This window comes from Fundulus heteroclitus, chromosome 4 (assembly GCF_011125445.2).
Source record: "Fundulus heteroclitus isolate FHET01 chromosome 4, MU-UCD_Fhet_4.1, whole genome shotgun sequence".
Taxonomy (NCBI): domain Eukaryota; kingdom Metazoa; phylum Chordata; class Actinopteri; order Cyprinodontiformes; family Fundulidae; genus Fundulus; species Fundulus heteroclitus.
The window spans coordinates 1,890,931-1,912,444 of NC_046364.1; the positions used below are offsets into that span (position 1 = coordinate 1,890,931).

General features: G+C 46.1%; 1 protein-coding gene across 2 annotated transcripts; it reads left to right on the top strand.

Annotated features, from left to right (window-relative positions):
* The first annotated feature begins 226 nt into the window (after window positions 1-226).
* On the top strand, window positions 227-19,304 carry LOC105937704 (src substrate protein p85). 2 transcript variants are annotated; one of them, XM_036135844.1, is made up of 16 exons: window positions 227-364; window positions 3,156-3,262; window positions 3,352-3,425; window positions 3,509-3,638; window positions 6,746-6,856; window positions 7,412-7,466; window positions 7,602-7,712; window positions 8,936-9,046; window positions 9,767-9,877; window positions 12,715-12,825; window positions 15,188-15,243; window positions 15,316-15,385; window positions 15,466-15,698; window positions 15,777-15,903; window positions 16,599-16,667; window positions 19,166-19,304. In XM_036135844.1, the coding sequence occupies exons 2-16, from the start codon at window positions 3,179-3,181 to the stop codon at window positions 19,300-19,302; spliced, it is 1,590 nt and encodes a 529-aa protein (XP_035991737.1). In that variant the 5' UTR covers window positions 227-364; window positions 3,156-3,178; the 3' UTR covers window positions 19,303-19,304. The 2 variants fall into 2 exon arrangements, with proteins under 2 accessions (XP_035991737.1, XP_021180512.2); XM_021324837.2 differs by lacking the exon at window positions 12,715-12,825.
* Window positions 19,305-21,514: the final 2,210 nt, after the last annotated feature.

The following is a 21,514-nucleotide window of genomic DNA, read 5'->3' on the forward strand; positions in this document are numbered from 1 at the left end:
TGGAAATCGGAGTAATAAAACCTTCCAGTGTGTAAATTATCTATTTGGGCTTCTTTGATAGAAATAAATTAACTTTTCTTCCAGTTTTCTATATAATGTTATGTATTTAATAAGTCATCTCATTATCGGGTTTTCTGGGGCGTAATTTACCGGGAAAACTCCGGTTCGGTGCCCCGGGAGGCCGGTGCCAGCCCGGAGCAGAAGGCTCGTTAGGCCCCGCCCCCCCCCGGTGACGTCACGGTTGGATCGGGATCTTGGGAGAGCCGGAAGAGTCCCGGAGAGAGCGGAGGGTTTCCACAGACCTCAGAACCGGACCGCGTTACCGCAGCCAGCCGACTGGACCGAACCATTCCCCCGGGAGACGGTGAGTGTCCCGGGCGTTAGGACCCACCCGTGGGCCGGTACCGGTACCTGGGTCCCGGTGGTTATTCCAGCAGGAAGGCTAGCGCTAGCCCCGCTGCTAGCTGGCTGGAAAACCGCAACAGGAAATTCCGGAACCAGAACCGACGCCGTTCGGCAGCCGAGTCTCAGTTTTCCCCGTCCGGTTCTAATCGTTTATAGTCGTTTAAACGTCAGACCCGGAGGAGCGAAGGTGGAAACGGGACACGGGCCGAACCTCCAACCCGCCGGTGTGGTCAGATTTATCCGCTAATTGGCTGATTGGTCGGACTGGAGGTGACGGGTCCCTGCAGGAGGTCCATTCAGGCGGTTCTGGCCTGATCCGGTTCCGATAGGCGACCATTCTGCCGTCACCTGTCAGCCGCACCGACTCACCTGGCCAGGTGAGCAGCAGCTGGGTGTGGCTGAGCTCCCAGCAGCCACGCAGGTTCCCGGGCTCTCTGCAACAGATGGAGGTTCTGATTAAACCCAGATGCTGCTGAGTCAGAACCAGAAACGGGTCCAGAGGTTCGGTTCTGACCGCCCTGGTCCTCCCAGGTGGTCCTGATCCAGAGTTCCGGTCTCAGGTGATCCGGCCTTGGTTTAAAGCTGTCATCGTGTAACAGCTTTTAAAAGGTTCAGTTTTTACGCAGTGATTTAAAATCAAGAAGCAGAAAAGCAACAATTATTGCTGCTGTAAAAAAATATTTTTAATTAATCACTTAATTTCCGCTCATTTATGCAGATCTTAAGCAAACCGTATATAGAGGAAGTTTATAAAAGGTTCAAAGTCCTGGTAGCTCAGGTAAGCGGTGGGTCTGGCTGCCCCACTGTGTCAGGGCAGAAATTGGGATATAATTAGTTTTACTAAATTAGAAATACTGAATCTGGGTCAGGTGTTCTCCGTAATGATTAGGGTGGCCCGACATTAGGAAAACCACCAGTTAATGTTCTTTATTTAAAGGGACACTCATGATGAAGAATTTATCTTTTTTGTTCCAATTAATAAAAAATAAAAAAACGGGTTGGCTGTGTGCATATTTTTACATTCTGTCCAACAGGTTTATTTCCAATCTTTGAATCAGTTGGATTTTTTATTTTAGTTCATTTATAAAGCGTCCGTACGTCACTTTCCAGGCAAACGTTGGGATCTACTAAAAAAAATAAACTTTAGGGGAAAATATGTGTTCCTCACAGCGGCTCTGACCCAAAGGTTCAATTTCTCTCCATTTAAGATTTTAATCATAGATAAAGTTCATCATCAGCATTCAGAACCGCAGAGTTATTCATAACTATTTAAAATTACCTTTTCAAATTCCTCAGCTTGTCCATCTGAACGCACGGCATCATGGGAGTTTCAACATGGGGCTCGGTGTGAGGCTTTTAAAACAGTTTTTAACAAGTTATTTAATCTTTTACCTCTAATTCTCACATTTAATGAACTCCTCTCCACGGCACCACGAGACAAAAACAACCAGCGGACCCGATTTAACACACATTAACACATGGGCCGTACGATTCTGGCACAAATAAATTCTGATTTATTTCACCCACAACTGTGATTTAATTTACTTTTCTCTACTTTAACCACAAGCAACAAAAACGGCCTGTAGATAAAGATGTTTGTAAAGCAGGAGTATTTAAAACACGACATTTAACTGTATTTATTAATCAGATTACTATTATTATTATTATTATTATTATTATTAATAATAATAATAATAATAATAATAATAATAATAATAATAATAATAATAATAATAATAGCTTTTAATTGAGTTGTGCATCAATTCCTGTTGAATATAAAGAGCGACCAACAAACTAGTCTATGTATTAAACCGTCTGACCGCTACTTAACTCTGTGGTGAGATTCCTGAAGGTTTCTGGTAAAAAGTCTGATTATATAAACTCTAAAACAAATAATAAAACTAGATTATCTCACTGCTGCAACTCTCTTCTCTTCCATGTGGAGCAAACTCACTTTAAACATAATTACTGTCGCCTAAATGACGTCTGATCCATTAATTGTTACGTAGACAAAAACTTCAGACCTGCGATTAGGAAATTGTTTATTTAAATGGCGATTATATTGCAAATGTGATTAATTAGTCTGTTGCAATGGAGCTGACTTTCTTCTGATATCTGCAGGGGTAAATGTCCCCCTGAGAGCAGCTGGAGAACCACACAGAACCAGGAGGTTCTCCTCCATCACCTGAACCTGTAGAGGTTCTGGTGACGGAGGAGAACGCGCTCCAACTTCCTGAGGAAATAAAGTTTCTGGTTCCTCCCACCTGGTGAGAGATCCAGGTGAGGTCAGCAGAGACACCAGGAACCCGGAGCTAAAAACTCTCTCAGCTTCCGCTCCGAGCATCCAAATGTTGCAGAACCCGGGCCCTCGAGGCCTGGAGATGGATCCATAATGAGCAGAACCACTCAGAACCTGCTGGTTTCCACTCATCAGGTGTAAAAAAAGGTTCTTTTCCAGGGAAGCTGAAGAACTTTTCTGCTGCGGACGCCTGAGGCTGAACAAAGCTGAGCGGCCCGTTGGTGTTCGGGTCTGCAGGGGGGAAAGGTTCTACCTGGAACCCCAGAACCGACCCGTTTACGAATGAGGAGAAAATGAGATGAAGGCAGAACGTTAGGCGTAACGCAGAACGTTTCCCCGGCTCGGACGGTTCTGTTCACTGATCTTGTTGCAGCAGCGGTTCTGGACCAAAGCCCAGAGTCTGGGCCAACCTGAGGAAACGTGTCTGAACGTCTGATCCGTCTGTTTTCAGCGCGCGAGTCGGGCTGATCGAAGATGTGGAAAGCCGCAGCGGGTCAGAACGTCAAGGTGGCCGTGGACGACGGCGGAGATGACTGGGAGACCGACCCGGACTTCGAGGTTCTGGCCTTCACCGCCTCGGCTCTCGGTTCCCTCCTTCCTCCCGCTGTTCTGCGTGTTGACGGGTTTTATTTTTGGGATCCTTGCAGAACGACGTCTCTGAGAAGGAGCAGCGCTGGGGGGCGAAGACGGTGGCCGGATCAGGACACCAGGAGCACATCGAGTAAGGCCTCCTCCTCTGTGTTAGACGCTCCTCAGACCGGGTTCTAACCGGGTCTCCTAACCGGGTCTCCTCCTGTGCCGCAGCATCCACCAGCTGCGGGAGACCGTGTCCACGGAGCACACCAGCCTGAAGCAGAAGGAGCTGGACGACATGCCCAAGGCCTCACACGGGTACGGAGGGAGGTTCGGCGTGCAGCAGGACCGCATGGACAAGGTAGGAGGCGCCGGGCCCAGGAGGCGCCGCTGGTCTCCTCTGGGTCCAGAGGTTAGGTTATCTGGATTAGGGCTGGACGGTAATTCAATAACTATAATATAGTTTTCCTTCCTTTTGCATTCTATCATGTAGGTTAATATTACATCATTACATCCTCTCAACCAATCACAATGCAGACCCAGGAACCAAGCTCCGCCCCCTTCAGAGAGTTCAGAGAGCACATGTTCTTTTTCATATTGTAAAAACTTGCAGTTTTGGTAAAAAGTTGGTTAAATAAAGGATTGAGTCCTTTATTTAAAAATAGGTCATTAAGTAACAGCATAAAATGTCCAGGGCTGCATTTAAAATAAATGTTTATGAATTTGTTAATTATCGATCAATGATTTTTATTTTATCGATATCCTTTTTTTCCTCTTTCGTCCAGCCCTAATCGGGAGCTTTTAATCCTCCAGAACCTTTCAGTCTCAGGTTTTAACGACCTCCTTCATTTCCTGCTGCTGTTTTTAAAATGTTGTGATTTAACAAACCGGTTTAACTTCCTGTCTGGAGCCACTGAAGCTTGTAGGGATGATGTTGTTCCCCCATTGTGACGGAAAAAAACAGAATCTGGCCAAACAGCTGAGCTGCAGCGCAGCTTCACGCCTTGAAAGTTTGACGTTTTCTTTGCTCACTTCCTGGTTTTTTGCGTAGCGTCCTTCGGGTTCCTCTGCTGACGCTCTGGGATTAAATTTACACGTTAACTCAAACTGAGTGTTAGAATCCAGGAAACCTTTAAAATGAGGCGAACCTGTGAGCTGCTGCTGGATCCTTCCTGTTCAGCAGCTCCACGCCTCGCTGGTCTGTTTGCTGCAGCAGGAATGTGATGAGTCTGCTGTCATCGGCTGGACGACTCCTCTCTGCCTCGTTGACCTACAGCGGCTCGCTCTGATGCCTTCAGGCATTAACCCAGCGGTGTCCAAAAAAATATATTACAATAAGTAACATAACCAAAAATACTAACCCTGCCCAACAAAATCTGATACATTTAAGAAAATATATTAAATTAAATTTTATTTATATAGCACCGGTTCATGAAACACGTCATCTAAAGGCTCTTTCCAAAGTCAGACTCCATCAGATCCTCCAGGTTGGTGAGAAAGTTTCCTCTCTAAGGAAACCCAGCAGGTTGCATCAAGTCTCTCCAAGCAGCATTCACTCCTCCTGAAAGAGCGTAGAGCCACAGTGGACAGTCGTCTGCATTGTTGATGGCTTTGCAGCAATCCCTCATACTGAGCATGCATGAAGCGACAGTGGAGAGGAAAACTCCCCTTTAACAGGGAGGAGAACCTCCAGCAGAACCAGAACCAGGCTCAGTGTGAACGCTCATCTGCCTCCACCCACTGGGGCTTAGAGAAGACAGAGCAGAGACACAGAAAGCTCAGAAGCTCACATTGACCCAGGAGTACTTTCTATGTTAGAGAAGACAGAGCAGAGACACAGAAAGCTCAGAAGCTCACATTGACCCAGGAGTACTTTCTATGTTAGATGGTAATAGTGGATGATCTGCCTCCCCTGATGATGTCACAGCTAACAGAACGCCAGACCAGGTGTACCTTCTATGAAGAGAAAAAATAACAGAAAACAAAAAGTTAAAAGCTGAAATAACAACAAACAATGCAGATTGGAGAGCAGTAGGAGAACTCAGCAGAGTGAGAGAAATAGACCCTGATGTCCTCCAGCAGCCTAAGCCTATAGCAGCATAACTATAGAGGTAGCTCAGGGTAACATGAGCCACTCTGACTAGAAGCTTTGTCAAAAAGGAAAGTTTTAAGTTTAGTCTTAAAAGTAGACGGGGTGTCTGCCTCACGGACCAAAACTGGGAGTTGGCTCCACAGGAGAGGAGCCTGATAGCTAAAGGATCTGCCTCCCATTCTACTTTTAGAGACTCTAGGAACCACCAGCAGACCTGCAGTCTGAGAGCGAAGTGCTCTGTTAGGAACATACGGGGTAATCAGAGCTCTGATATATGATGGAGCTTGATTATTAAGGGCTTTATACGTTAGAAGAAGAATTTTAAATTCTAGTCTTGATTTAACAGGAAGCCAATGAAGGGAAGCTAAAATGGGAGAAATATGATCCCTCTTGTTGATTTTCATCAGAACTCTTGCTGCAGTATTTTGGATCAGCTGAAGGCTTTGAACTGCATTTTGTGGACTTCCTGATAGTAAAGAATTACAATAGTCCAGCCTTGAAGTAACAAATGCATGGACTAGTTTAAACTATAGTCGTTCCCCAGGGCTCCACACGTCCATCTGGACCCGCTGCCACTGGGAGGCATTTCATTACGCCATAAAACGGACGAGCCAATCAGGATCGCCGGGCGAGGTTTCTGTAGACATGACGTGTCAGAGAAACGGATTCAGACAACAATGGCGGCTGGCAGCGAGGAAGCTAGTGTCCCCAGACGTCCCGGAGGTCCCGTTTTGGACGACCTGTCCCTTGAAATGTTGATTTCAGTGAATTATGATGGAGTAAAAAAGTTTAACACAGCAATACGTGTTTACCCAGTCCTGCCGCGGTAGAGGAGCTGAGACGAACGTTACAGATCAGGCAAACAAACCAACCCCCCCGACAGAGACTCTGCGCCTGCTTAGCATAATCAGAGACGTCCTCGGCTTGTATTAGAGAAATCTGGTCACCAGGTAACATCAATGCTGTTTCATCAGTGCTGTCCAGTCTACAATATTAATTATTTAAAAGACCAGAGTGCGGCTCTGAAGGCTTTTGGTTTCGCTGTGAGTGGCTGAAGTAGCGCGTCAGTAAAGATGACAGTTGGTTTATCCAATCATATGCGAGGATCTTTGATGAGGCCCCTCCCTCTGAAACACATCGCAGACGGCCGTGTGGAGCTCTGCAGACCGATTAGTCAGCCTGAAGTCCTCGTTAGTCCAAACGTCCCAATTTAACAGCTGGTTGGACCAAACCTGCAGAGGGACGATTTATTTCAGCCGTCAGGGAGCGGCTGGTCCGACTCTAAACTCATTTATTAACGGAGGAGCGTGAGGAGAGCGTAGAAAGTGTCTCTGAGGATGTGTGACGTTCTCTGCTGTTTGTGTTTGTCTCCACAGTCGGCGGTGGGTCACGACTACCAGAGCAAACTGTCCAAGCACTGCTCCCAGACCGACACGTCCAAAGGCTTCGGAGGGAAGTACGGCGTCCAGGCTGACCGCGTTGACAAGGTGCTTCCTCTGGCGGCTCCCCGCCGGACCCACGTCCATCTGTGCAACCGTAGAGATTAAATATGAAGCATTTTAACGCTGATAAGACCCGACAGAGTAGAGAAACCATGCAGTCGTTGATGTTTTAAGGCAGAGATTATTACACCTTTATTAATGCAGGTAGTCTCACTGAGAAACCAGTTCCCATTTATAAGACAGACCAGTTTTATTTATTCCAACATTATTTAAACCTCACAAGGTGCAAATGTTGAATTTGCTGCCAAGAAAACTTTGTGAATGTTTATAGTTTTGTTTCAATTAAGGATCAATCTTAAAAAGAGACGTTCAGCGCAGAGAAAGATGCCAACGTCTTCCTGCTCAGCCTGTAAACAAAGACGACAAACGTTTTTCTAGACGGGCGGTTAAACGCAGATATTCAAAATGAAGGGACTCGTTCAGGAACAGGAACCTTTTCCTCTGAGCATCAGAGACGCTGATAACACCCATAAATCCCCGTCATGGCTGACGGTTCCACATCCAGAGAGCTGCCTTTCAGCGTCTCTCCTGTCGTTGCAGTCGGCCGTCGGCTTCGAGTACGCTGGCAAGACGGAGAAGCACGCTTCGCAGAAAGGTTTGTCCCGACACGTCTCTCTTCCCCTGCAGCCTCAGATTTCCTCGCTGACATTCCAGGAGGAGGCAGGAGAGGAATCGCTCTGATGGCAGGCGCCGCCCTGACCGCTCTGCTTTGCTCTGCTTTGCTCTGCAGACTACACCACCGGGTTCGGGGGCCGGTACGGCGTGCAGGCGGACCGGGTGGACCAGAGCGCCGTGGGCTTCGACTATCAGGGCAAGACGGAGAAACACGAGTCGCAGAAAGGTTTGTTCCCACCCTGCAGCCCTCCTGCTGACCCACCCGGTGCCGTTAGATCTTCTGAGATTTTATGCAAAGCAGGGAATAAATGTGAAGAGCTGCTCTCTACTTATAGGAATATAACTCTGACTCAGGGTCAGTTGTAATTACCTGGACTTTGACTAGACCACCTCTAACCCTGAGCATCCCCACAGCATGATGCTGCCACCGCCTCTTAGGTCTGCTTTGAGTGAAACGGGCGTCTTTCAGTGCCGCCATCATCCTGGGCGCAGCAGACTAGGGGTGTGCAAATTAATCGTCATGACGATGCATTGCGATTCTAGTTTTCGCGATCCAATGCATCGATTCTTGATGCCAAGTATTGATTATTAATTTAAAAAAACGAATAAATAAAATTGCATGAATGGTTGGCTAACATCAGCCAAAAACAAGTGGAATACAACTTCCAGTCCAGTAGATGGCGCTGCAGATGTGTTGACGCCCGCTGCCTTGTGTCACAAGCATTTCGTTCATAAACAAAACATGGAAGAGACTGAGAACATTCGCTCGCCTCCCTCACATGTCAAGTCAGATGTTTGGACGCATTTTGGCTTTAAAAACAAAGAAGGTAAAAACGAAATTGATATGACGCACGTAATTTGCAAACATTGTTGCATTGTAATGAAATACTGTGAGAACACAACAAACTTAAAAAGGCAAACACATGCACATTTTAATGTTTTTTAATTTCATTGGTTTAAATGACCACTGAGGCCATGTAAACGGCACTGATTATCCTTATTTTGTTATTTTAAGTTTTATAAATCCTAAGCACTTTTTGTCAGTGTGTCCACTCCAGTAATAGTAATATTTATTTTCATGGCAATACCTCCAAAAGTCGTTTCAATAAATAAAAATATGTATGAATTCAGTTGCTTTCAGTTATGTATCAATTGAAGACACTATCCAGATCATACACAGCCAGTCAGCCTCTGGTAATGGCTGTTTTTTTTTTCTAACAATGTTCAGTGAAAATATCACAATGCATCGCAATAATTCAACTATCGTAATGCATCGTGATAGAATCGCATAGTGACTTCTTTGTTAATACCCACCACTACAGCAGACACACCAGCAGCTGGTTGGATTTAACCTTCTGTGGGATGAAAGTCTCCATTTCAGACGTAATCTTCATCTTTTTTCTCCTCCGTCTTTTTTTTTTTTCCTGCCGCCGTCGGGGACGTGTGCAGATTATGCCAAAGGCTTCGGAGGAAAGTTTGGCGTCGAGACGGACAAGGTGGACAAGAGCGCCGTGGGCTTCGAGTACCAGGGCAAGACGGAGCGGCACGAGTCTCAGAAAGGTCAGTGGAGTGTAAACGGAGGTCAACGTGTCGTTTTTCATCCGTCAACCCGGGTTCTTGTTCTAAATCTGCTCTGATTTTAACGGATGGAAGAAGCTGATCGTCCTGGGTTGGTTCCTAATCCAATATTTTCTCCCAGGTTCTATAATGAAGGCTTTTACTTAGCTGTCTTTGGATCCAGAGTGTTTTCTGAGCGTCTGCAGGCGGAGCCGCGCCTTCGGTTCTGCCCCGACTCGTCTGGGCTGCTCGGTGTTGTTGCTGCACGGCGGCTCCACCTGCAGCAACATGCCACTTCCTGCAGGAACAGCTGGAAGATGAGGCGCGGCGGCCAGATAAATGTGTGATAACTGGGTCACATGTTCTGGTCGCCGTCGCTGTTTAAGACGAGCCGCGCTGCAGGCAGCGTTCCCTGGTGGTGGCGATTAATAATCTCCTGCTGGGTTAAATAATTCCTTTGATTCTGAGCTGCAGAACTGATCCGCTCACATGTTGGACTTATTTAAACTTTATCACATGGCAGGAGAATCCATCCTGATTGGATCTCAGAGCGACCACCATGCTAAGCTAAGCTAATGTGTATTTTCTCATCAGAACGTTTGACCTGAGATGATTGGATAAATGTATTAACTACAGCTGCTGGTACCGTCTGCAGAACCTCCCAGTGCATCAGCTGGGAGCCGCAGGTCCGTTTCACCTCAGTGCCACTCTTCTCCTCCGCAGACTACGTGAAGGGCTTCGGGGGGAAGTTCGGAGTGCAGACGGACAGGCAGGACAAGTCGGCTCTGGGATGGGACCACCAGGAGAAGCTGCAGCTCCACGAGTCCCAGAAAGGTACTGACCCGGTCCGGCCGGGCTCGCCGCTTTATGTGTGGACGTTCAGAGACGTTTATGGTTTTATGATCAGCAGCGACGGAGGATTTCATTTACAGGATGTCTGCAGATCAGATCCGCTGTTTACAGAACTAGGTTAAATCAGTTTTCTCTAAGTTCTGCTTCAGAGCCCAGATTTTTGCAGAACTTCCCCGCCTCTGGGCTGGTTGGGACCGACGCTGTTGGTTCCTCTGCAGCTCAGCCTTGATGTGGCTTTGCTACAACTGTTTGGGACGAGGTCAACTTCCCCAATCCTCATGCAAAAGAGGAAGAGAAACCACAGATTTGATTAGCCCGTCGGTCCTGCGGCTCCGTCTGTGGGACACGTCTCCCTCTGCGACGCAGACCCAACGGGTCGGTTCTGAACCGCGTTTATTCCTGAAACGTGACGAGCTGAACTGCAGGTTCATCTCAGGGTCAGGAACCGGTTCTTCTGGAAGTTCCTGCAGGAAACACCGGCTCCCTGGTTCTTACAGGGGGAGAGAAGCTGTTTGGTTTATTTAAATAACTAAAAGTGGAATATTTCAAAGTGTTCTCCTGTGCCGCCGATTCCCGGATGAACTCTCCTGCTCTCCAGACATTAGTTGGATGAAACGATCCCGTTATGAAGCTTCACTTTAACTTCAGATGAGCTGATTTCCTCAGTAATTAAACGCTGAAATAAATCAAACATCGACTGCGTTATATCTGTCTGACCTCCACTCAGTGGGTGAAGCAGCGTTTGGGTTAAAGTCTAAGGAAACGCAGCAGATGGAGTCACAGAAGATGAAGGTCCTGCTCCTGAGGAAGTGCTTTGAAACGCTGTGGAGTTGGTCTGTTTGTTGTAATTTGTTGGGAAGCCATCCCTAAAGCGGGTCGGTGCCTTAAACTCGTTAAATGGACTTAATCGAGTGGCAGAGATTAGAAGACGATGTATTCTGTGGGTCCAGGCGGGAAAATAAACGCCTCACCAGGAAAAGATTCAGATCATCCAACACAGTTTAATATGAGCAAAGATAACCTGATTCTAATTAGTTCTCATTAATTAAGGGAATACACGGTCTTCACCAGGATGTTTTTTTTTTTAGGTGGACGGCTGGCGGGTCGAGCTAATAAAAGCTAGCGTTAGCTAATAATGTTCAGGAGGTTTACAGCTGCAGTGATAAACGTTCTTTACTGACTTATCTATGTTGTTCTCAAATATCCGTGTCATATTGACCGTTACGGTCATTTTTTATGAGCCTAACGGTCTGATTTCAGCGTAAACTTTGACAACTTCTGCCGTAACGGTCCATTGCGCTGAACCCTGGGATGAATCAGTTCAGACCAGCCAAGGCCCATAAACCCAATAACTGGTTGACCCGACGCCTGCATTAAACACATTAAAGGCTTTCCCAGCATCGGCATCCGGACTTTGACTAGGCCACATCTAAACCTTAGTATAGTTCAGGGATGGGCAACTGGCGGCCATCACTCAGCGCGGCCCGCGAATAGCTCAATAATAATTTAATAATAATAAAAAACAAAAAAAACAAAAATTGTAATTATACTTTTGACAGATAGAGGGCGCTCCGTACCCAAACAATAGCGGGCACGGGCCGCTTTGCAACAGCAAGGAAGAGAGTCAGGAGCCATGGACACTAGCAGTGGCATAAAGAGAACTTGACCAAGAAAATCGCATTTTTTAGACAAAATGGGAAGAAGAGTAGCTCTTCACCGAATTCAAAAGAAAACCAATGTGTCTAGTTTGCTTGGAAACATTATCAGTCATGAAAGATTACAACTTAAGTCGACATTACAACACCTTGCATAAGGTTAAATATGAGAAGTACACTGGAGCTGCCAGAGCCGCTGTAGAGCTATTTGCAATCAGTTTTTTTAAACTTTTTTGTTCTTTGTTATGAAAGAGTTCAAATTCCTTTTGCACTTTTTTCAAGCAAATGTTTTGTCTTTGTTGCTTATGAAGGACATGTTAAAATGCATTTATTTTATACACAGAAACTATTTGTTATCAGTTTTTTTTAAGCAAACTTTTTGTTCTTTGATATGAAGGAGTTCAAATTCCTTTTTGCACGGTTTGTCTTTTGCTTAAGGACATATTAAAATGCATTTATATGCAGAAAATAGTTGGTGTATGTTGGTGCAGTAAACGTACAGATATAAATTCATATAAAATATGTTCTTATTGAGAATCATTTGTAGCGTCTTTCATATCCAATTATTTGAAGGTGGTCACGTGGCCCTCCAATGGTCGTGCTGAAAGAAATTTTGCCCTCTTCATCATGGAAGTTGCCCATCCCTGGTATAGTTCCCCGGTCATGCTGCTGTCAGAGCCGGTAGTCCAGGTCCTGAAGCAGCAGAGCAGCCCCACATCATCACACTGCCACCACCATGTCTGACTGTAGGCAGGGTTCCCCCTAAAAATGGGTGGTGTCTGCACCGTTTCCCACTGACCTCTGACCCTAACCGAGGCCTGCAGAGCTCAGTCGTTGTTCTGGGACCTCCTGGATGTGACTTGGTAGGCCGGCCTCTCCAGGGAAGGTTCTCCACTGGTCCATGTTCTCCGTGTGTGGAGGGTAGTTCTCTTTCCTGCTGTCTTCATCCTGGTTTGATGCCGCCAGGAGAATCAGTCGCTCTCTGTTCTCCTTGCTCTCTTATAATAAACGTGGAGCTGCAGGAAGCGGGACCACTGGAGCCGCAGCATGTGGCCGTAACCCCCGGAGATGTTTCCTCTGTTTCCTGTCCGGAGGTCACGGTGTCCTCTGCTGTCTGTCTGTGTGTGTTTAAGCTGTCTCTCTGTCCATATGTATGTGTTTCAGACTATAAGCGTGGGTTTGGAGGGCGGTATGGGGTAGAGGTGGAGAGGCAGGACCGGAGTGCGCTGGGCTATGAGCACAAGGAGAGCCTGGCCAAGCACGAGTCCCAGAAAGGCACAGAGACGTTCCTGATCCAGAACATGGCCGTTTCCCTTAGCTTGTCTGGCTCCATGCTCTCAGCCCCCCCCCCCCCCCCCGCAGCTCTGATGGACCAATGAGAAGCAGCCTGAATGATCCATTTCCTGTTTCAGCCGGTCCCGACAAAATAAAACCAGGAAATCAGTTCTTCATCTTCAGTCCTGCAAATTGGCTTTAGTTTTAATTGAAGGTTATCCGCTGCAAAAAGGAAACTAAAAGTAGGTAAAATCCTCCTGAAATTAGTCTGATTTACCAGCTTAAATCAATGAAAAATACACTATTTGCCAATGGAATAAGATTTTTGCACTTAAAGTAACAACAATTCATCTCTATCATCTTATTTCAAGTGCAGGATGTGTCTAATTATTTTATTTTAGGGGTAAAAATTCTCAGTCCATTGGCAAATACTCTTATTTGGCTGCTCAAATCAAGGAAAAATATACAAAATTTTAGGAACATTTTACTTACTTTTAGTTCCCTTTTTGCAATATTTATTCATCTGAAAAACAAATTCTTAAAGAAAACTAAAAGCTTCTGATGCATTTTTATCCTCATTCTTAGTGAGATATTTGCATTTCTGTGGAAAACGTTTCCTTTGATCCGTTTTCAAAGTTTTATTGATGAAAAGCTAAACTTAAAGACCCTCCTGGAGTTTTTCCTTTAGACTTTGGCTCCTTTTGTCCTTCAGTTTCAGCTCCTGCAGCGATCATCTGGAAAAGTCCTGATTAGTTCAGTATTTTTTTCCATCTCTTGATCAGTTTGGTTAAAGAAAATAAGATTTGCAATCTTAATTATTTGAATTTCCCTGTAGGATTTGATCCATTCCAACCAGGTACCTCATTAACGTGGGTGGGATAACGAATCATTTAAAAGAATAACCGGTACCGGTTCTGCTTTGCCTCCTTCCTGATGGCAGAAGCTTGAAGTCTTTCTGAGGATCTTTAAGGATCCACGTGTCCGTCTTGGTGACGCAGCAATCGTTGTACAGACCTTAACGCTCGTTGTGAGATAAACTGGTCTAAACCTGGACTCCCTGTGGCTCCGACTCTCAGCAGGTGGAAACACTCGACTCTGAGGACGACCCAGAGAACACATCAGCGGTAACGTCTGTTCTCCATGTTCCGCAGAGGTCTGGTGGACGGACGTTCCTAAAAGTAAAAACTTTGACTATTTGAAATCTGAGAAATGCTTAGGAACCCTGAAAATAAGATTTAGCTGGGGTCCCCTTGCTGGAGCTGAAATGTGACAAAGCTTAATGAAAAATCCGCCAAAGTCCAAAGGAAAAGTCTTGGATGAGCTCCAGAAATCCCAGAGACCTGCTGATAGATTTTTTTAGCTGCTGGGAATGAAACTAAAGAAATGAGAAGTGGATCAGGATGAGCGCTGCTCTGGTGCCGATGGATGGACCTTCTGCTGTCCATCCCAGAAAAACGCCGACTCTGCAGGATCACACGGTTCTGAGAACCTCCTGCTGCATGAAGCTCACCAGCATGCCGAGCTCCTCCTCCTCTGTCCTCCACGGCGCCGTTTATCGGCGGATCCGGTGCATGGTCCCGGCTCGCCGTGCATGCCACGCCCACTTCCTGTTGCAGCCGTGCACGAGGCTGCGGGCCGGACGGCTGCTTCCTCCTCGGGTCGGCATGAGCTCCTCAGACTCCTGCGGTCCGCTCCATCAGAGTTCCAGAGCCGATCTGAGCCGGACGCCCGGCTCTGATGATCGCGGCTCTGATGATCGCGGCTCTGATGATCGCGGCTCTGATGATCCCGGCTCTGATGATCCCGGTTCTGATGATCCCGGTTCTGATGATCCCGGCTCTGATGATCCCGGCTCTGATGATCCCGGCTCTGATGATCGCGGCTCTGATGATCCCGGCTCTGATGATCCCGGCTCTGATGATCCCGGTTCTGATGATCCCGGTTCTGATGATCCCGGCTCTGATGATCCCGGCTCTGATGATCCCGGCTCTGATGATCCCGGCTCTGAAGATCCCGGCTCTGATGATCCCGGTTCTGATGATGCCAGCTCTGATGATCCGGGCTCTGATGATCCCGGCTCTGATGATCCCGGCTCTGATGATCCCGGCTCTGATGATCCCGGCTCTGAAGATCCCGGCTCTGATGATCCCGGCTCTGATGATCCCGGCTCTGATGATCCCGGCTCTGATGATCCGGGCTCTGATGATCCCGGCTCTGATGATCCCGGCTCTGATGGACTCCGGCTCTGATGGATCCCGGCTCTGATGATCCCGGCTCTGATGATCCCGGCTCTGATGATCCCGGCTCTGATGGACTCCGGCCTCATACGCATCGCTGACTCTCTGCCCTTCGTTTTTTCCAGATTACTCCAAAGGTTTCGGAGGGAAGTTTGGCGTCCAGGACGACCGCATGGACAAGGTAGCGCCGCGCTTTGCGTGTTTGTTGTGCCGGCGGCTCAGAGCCGACGCCTGACGTGTTTGTGTCGCACAGAGCGCCGGAACGTTTGAGGACGTGGAGAGGCCCAAACCGTCCTACCAGAAGACCAAGCCCGTGGAAGCCGGTGAGAACTCTTCCTCTTCCTCTTCTTCAGTCTTCATCAGCAGCTTCTTCCTCAGCGTCTCCCCTCCCCTTCCTGAGCAGCGGGCAGCAGCACCGGCAGCATCAAAGCCCGCTTCGAGAACATCGCCAAGCAGAAGGAGGAGGAGGACCGGCGGAGGGCCGAGGAGGAGCGGGCGCGCCGACAGGCCAAGGAGCTGCAGGAGCAGGAGGAGGCGCGCCGGAAAGCGGAGAGGGCGCCGTCTCCCGTCTACGCTGCGAGCCCCAGTCCAACTCCCAGCCCCACTCCCCAAGCCCAACCCGATGCCGAGTACCAGGTGGGTTCTGGTTCCGCCGGCTCTTATGGCTCTGAAGCGTCGCAGGTTTAACCTCCCAGGCCTCGTTTTCTCCTCCAGAACGCTCAGGAAGTCCTGCGTGAAGCTGCTGCTAAGCAGGAACCGGTGTATGAGGAGACGGAGGACGCCGATGGCGACTACGAACAGCCGGACCTTTACCAGAACCCCGAGGAGCCGGCAGCAGCAGGTGACAGTCTGGAGTTTAGGGTCCTAAATTTTTCTGCCCTGGTGTCTCTCTGCGTTTCTGCCAGTTCTCAAAAAGACAAAAGAACTGAAACGTATTCATCCAACTTTAGGCCTTAAAGTCCAAAATGCCTCCAGATTTTCCCTCAGTATTAGGAAACTCGCTCTAAAAGTTTGTTTACGCCATGATTTGTAGTTCTGACTGAGGAGCGATTAGTCTTTGCTGTGACAGAACTACAAACCCCATGATGCAGTGCAGCTATGGCCCCTTCCCAGTCCGCTTCATCTCCTGACCCGTTTAAAAAAAACTGGAGTAACAGAAGTTCTGTTCAAAGAATTTAGTTTAGATTATAGAAATGTTATTGAAATAAAAATCTAAAGTATTTCTGAGTATTTTCAAGTTAAACTTTAATCCTGATTTCCTTTTTTTTTAATCAGGCAGCTCAGCTTGCAGCTCCTTCATCACTGGAAGGTTTTTATTTCCCGCTGCAGATTTAAAATCACTCAGAAAAAGTCTGAATCAAGTTGGAAAACCTGCTGAGAGGTTGAGCTCATTAAATTATTAAGCTCCTAATAACAAAGATTCTTGATGCGACTGGCAGAAACTGCAGCGTGATTCTGGGGCGACGCACTAACGCAGCAGCAGAGCGGACCCGTTCAGTACTCAGAGAGGTTCTGTTGGTTTGTGTTTGAACGCAGATGAGCCGGTGTACGAGGTGGGAGACGACCTCGGCGTGACGGCGGTGGCTCTCTACGACTACCAAGCAGGTGAGACTCTCAGTCAGAACCGAGTCAGCAGACAGAGCTGGACTCGCTGCTCTGGATCAGGATGAAACGTCAGACAGCAAGCCGCTCTGGTTCTGGAGGCCGGTGTAGGTACCAGATTGACTCGGGTCCTGCGCCTTCTGATGACATCACTATACATGGTTGGTTTAACGTTTGCTCAATTGAGCAAAATATTGTAATTGGTCTGGACAACTTACTAAAGTAATTATAGCGGGGTGTAGGTTTTATTCGAGAGCGGGATTACGGTTTGTAAACGGAGAATTTTAAAATCGCCATGGTCCCTGCGCCTCCTGATGACGTCACATTATGGCAACGCCACTCAAAAAAACTACATAGAGCCCGCAGTCTGCATTTGTAACAAATCAATTTTATTAAGTTAATTTAGCGGTTTCTTTTTTCTCAAAAGCTTGAACAAATATTCAAGCCATTTTACAAAAAAAATAAATAAATAATAGAAATCAACAAATATTTGACAATTGGCTCAATGTTTGGAAGAATATTGTTAACAAAAATGGAAGGGATAGCTAGACTAATTATTCCAGCATATATCTTAAATGTACCAAATACCACAATAAAAAAATATTCAAATTCATCACAATTTCATCTGGAATAATAAAAAAATATGTGATCAGAAAGAACATCAGTACAAAAAGGAGGAATTAATGTTATTTATTTTAAAGTGATGAATGCCGTGATAAAATTAAATTTGGCTGCTGACTTTTATTAAAAATGAGATGAGTTTATGGTTTAGTTTCCCTTCACAACTTGAAAAAAATTGGAGGAATTAAATTTCTCTAAGGTTGTAACTTTGATCCTGCAAAATCACCGATTAAATTGTCAGACTACCACAAAGTATTCCAAAATGATGTTAAAAGTTTTCATGCCTCGACTAATTTACAGGAAAATAACCATAAATTAACAAAATAAAATTGATTTGTAACAAATGGAGACCGCGGGCATAATGTAGTTTGTTTGAGTTGAGTTGCCATATGATGATGTCATCGGGTAGCGAGACGATCTGGTACCGACACCGGTTCCCTCAGAGATCTTTCTCCTGAGCTCAAGCTTGTGTTCGTTCAGCTTTGCTAGTTTTTTTATTTTCGTTGTTTTGTAGTTTAGTCCCTTTAAAAACTACCGACATTCATGTCGTAGATCATTCATGTCCTGCAGCCGCTGATTAAATGCTTGTTTGTAGGAAAAAACACCAGAACCTGACAGAAAGTCTGTCTGAATCTTTGGTTTTTCTTTAAGGCCAGTTTGGGTTTTTAACATCAATGCAGCATTTCTGACTCCTTCAAGGAGCAGAGCCGCAGAAACAGGCCCGTCGGGCTGAAAGTCGCTCTGGTTCTGGAGCTACACCCACCAGTTTCAGGGTAAATTATCTGTGAGCAGCGCCACCTGTTGGCCACATATTCTGCTGCACATCTAAAGTTCATTTAGAAACGTTGGATTATGATCATGAAACCATTTATTCCTGAACTTGTTAATTGGGTCTATTGGTTCTGTTTCAACTTTATTTAACCCTGCTGGCCTTTAAATCAAGAAGGGAGGTGATATGATGTTTAAACCCGCCACACATAGAAAGCCCGGCTTTGTTAAACTCACCTGTGATGTTCTCGCCTGACGGAGACTTGGTCCGACTTCTGGAACCGCTCAGATGCATCCAAAGCAAAGAACTTTGGGTTTAGGTGGAACCAGAGCTGCTCATTGGTGGAACTTAAACCCTGATTTAAAACTATATAGCCACGTTATGTTTATTTAAAAAAAAGAAAAAAAAAGAAAAAAGATTCCTCCATCTTGATAATATTTTCATGTTTGTTTTTTAGGCTAAATAGAAACCCAACACCGGGGCGTGATGCCCAGAAATAAACAGACGTGGCGCCATCTAGTGGCAGTATTGCTTAACTATCATGTTGGTTTGCTTAATTATTAAAACGGTATTAAATAATGGCACCGTGATCAAAGACCAACCGTTATTAATGAAATAAACCGATCTACAGCAACTTTAAGAGCCTCATATCAGAACATTTACTCACGTCAGTCAACTCTGAGTCACATCTGAGCCTCGGCAGGTTTAGCCTCCGCTTAAGTGAACGACGTTCAGACTGGATTCCCAGAGACATTCAAGGCTTTTCCCTCTGGGAATCATATTTATTTATGCATTGTTTCACTGGGAGATGCTAATAGCCGTTAGCAGCTTCCTGGTTTTATCTCCTGCTGTGCATCAGCAGTATGTACTTCTGTACTGAAAGGCTTTATTTACTAACTGAGCAAAAACAAAGCATAAAACACCAAAATAGCAACTAATACGCCAGCATAATTATTTATTTCATAAAAACTTTGTATGCAAGCAGAGTGAGCTACTGATATAAGTCAAATAACGTGGTTATGCACCTTTAAGTGGAGCTGGGTTTCTTCAGTAATCAGGTTAGTTATCCTCTTCTGCAGCGCCGTTTTTACTCGTTCCCTTCCTGTTTCAGCCGGCGAAGATGAGATCTCCTTCGACCCCGATGACATCATCACCAACATCGAGATGATCGATGAGGGCTGGTGGCGCGGCGTCTGCAGAGGCGCCTACGGACTCTTCCCAGCCAACTACGTGGAGGTGCGGCAATAACGCCGCTCCGCCCCCAGATTCCTTCCCACGTCTCTCCACCTCATGTTAGAGCTTCAGCACTGTGCGAGACGTCTCCGTCTCCTTTCTTTTCCTCCATCGTCTCCAAGATCTGGTTTCTGTGCAGCAGCAGACAGGAGGAGCAGGTTCCTCTGCCCTGGAAGCTGATCGGCGCAACAAGTCGAATTGTAAATTTGAGGCGTTTTCAGAGTTTATATCTTGCAGCTTGAGCTTTTATTCCCCAACGATGCAGTTTCAGATGAATCAGGGCGAGTTTGGTTACTGCTAAAACCATATAAATGTTTGTAGCTTTAAACTCAAAAACCCAGATCCGTCTCTCCATGTTGGACTGACTCCTTCCTGACTGAAGCTGCACTCGATGATTAAAACCTCTTTAAACGATCTCGGGGGGTTAACGCGTGAATTTAACGCGTTATCTTCCTGTAGATGAGTATTATGGACGCCATGTTTGAATCATGTCCTGTTGAATCATTTTTGAAGCTTCTTTCTGTCCCGTCGCTGTTTTTTTTTTTTTTCTTTCTAATTTCTGTTTTGCCGTTTTGAATGTTTCAATTTTATTTAGTGTCTTGGCGTCTCCTCGCCACCAGGGCGGGGCTGTTGAGCTCTGAGGCGATTGACCTTTATAACGCAGCATGTTGGCAGCATCCGGCTGCAGTGGAGGGAAAATCTCTTATTTCTGCTCTGCAGGACAGTTAAACAGGCGTGTTTCTGTCACCTTCATTCATCTCTGGGTTTTATAATAAAAGTGTCCTTTTCACATGTATTATCTTTATCTGTTCGCGGCTCTGACATCAGAACATGCTTGTCAATTTTCTTTTTTTTAAGTTTCAATAAATACAGTATGAACAATTAACCTTTCCTGAGTCCGTATTTTTTATTTTATTTTTATGTTACCTGAAACGTCAGCGTTCAGATGTTTAAGAGATAAGTTACTGAAGTGTTGGATATTGTGTTGCTTCGTTCTGAGCTGTGAAACGTTACCCTTTTAAATCCTGGGACTACAAAACCCGGTGGCCTCCAGAGCCGGAACATCGCCCCCCCCGCTCTGGTACCGGTCCATTAGACATGGCAGCCCAACAGCCCATATCCTGCAGGAGTTAAAGTGCAGGTACATCTGAAAAGCTTCAACGTTCTTCGTCACTCATTCCACAAAGTGAAACTCATAGATTCGTCACAGAGAAATAATTTAGGCCTTGATTTGTTGAAATTCTGATGCTTATGTCTTGCAGATAATGAAAATCCCAGTTTTAATGCCTCAGAACACTGGAAAAAAGTCAAATAGAGGAACCTTGGTGTCATTACCAGGCATCTACGAGGAAAGTTGAGTGGAAGGAGAAAGTGTGGCAGGAACAGGTGAACCAGCAACGGGGATAACCGCAGACTGTTGCTCAATGGTCCAAACTCCTCTTTTCAGATGAAAAGGTTTCCATTTATTCTGGAAATCCAGGTCAAAGAGCCTGAAGGAAGTGTGGAAAGGACCAGAATCCACAGAACTACTTTAAATCTGACTTTGTAAAGTACCTAGAGATGATGTGTTGTGAATTGGCACTATAAGAATAAATGTGAATCTATACGAGTTTCACTTCCTGAAGTGAGTGAGCCACATCATTGAACTGTTTCATAATATTTCCATTTTTGTGACGTGTGTTGGTGACAGATGGTAGGAGGGAGCAGAAGGTGCAGCTGCTGCTTTGGTCTGTGGTGGCGAAGAAAGCCGAGCCAAGAATGGAAGCTCTTCATGTTCTGATCTACGTTCTGACCATCACCTCTGGTCACATGATCTGGATCAACAGATGCAAGCGGCTGGAATGAGCTTCCTCTAAAAGGTTCATCCTTGGAGAACATCAGAGTAGATCTGCTCTGATTAATCTGATCAGGAGGTTTTCTGAACACGTCCAGGTTACCCTTGGACTTTAGAACCCTTTGGGTCTTGGTGTTGGAATGGGATGTTTGGGTTTCCCTCCTGAAAACCAAGCCCAGATCTCTGATGAAACCTTCTGATTGTTTGAAACATCAGCACAGGAACAGCCGGCAGCTCCTGTGGTACCAGCAGGGAGGAACGTGGGTCCACTCCGTGTGTGCACCTTCTCCCGTTCTCATCCAGGGCAGCTGACCTCCTCAAAGCTCTGAGATCAAAACGTCCTTCAAGACCAACTTCTTCTAACAATCCAAGAACAGTTTAGTGGTCATCTGT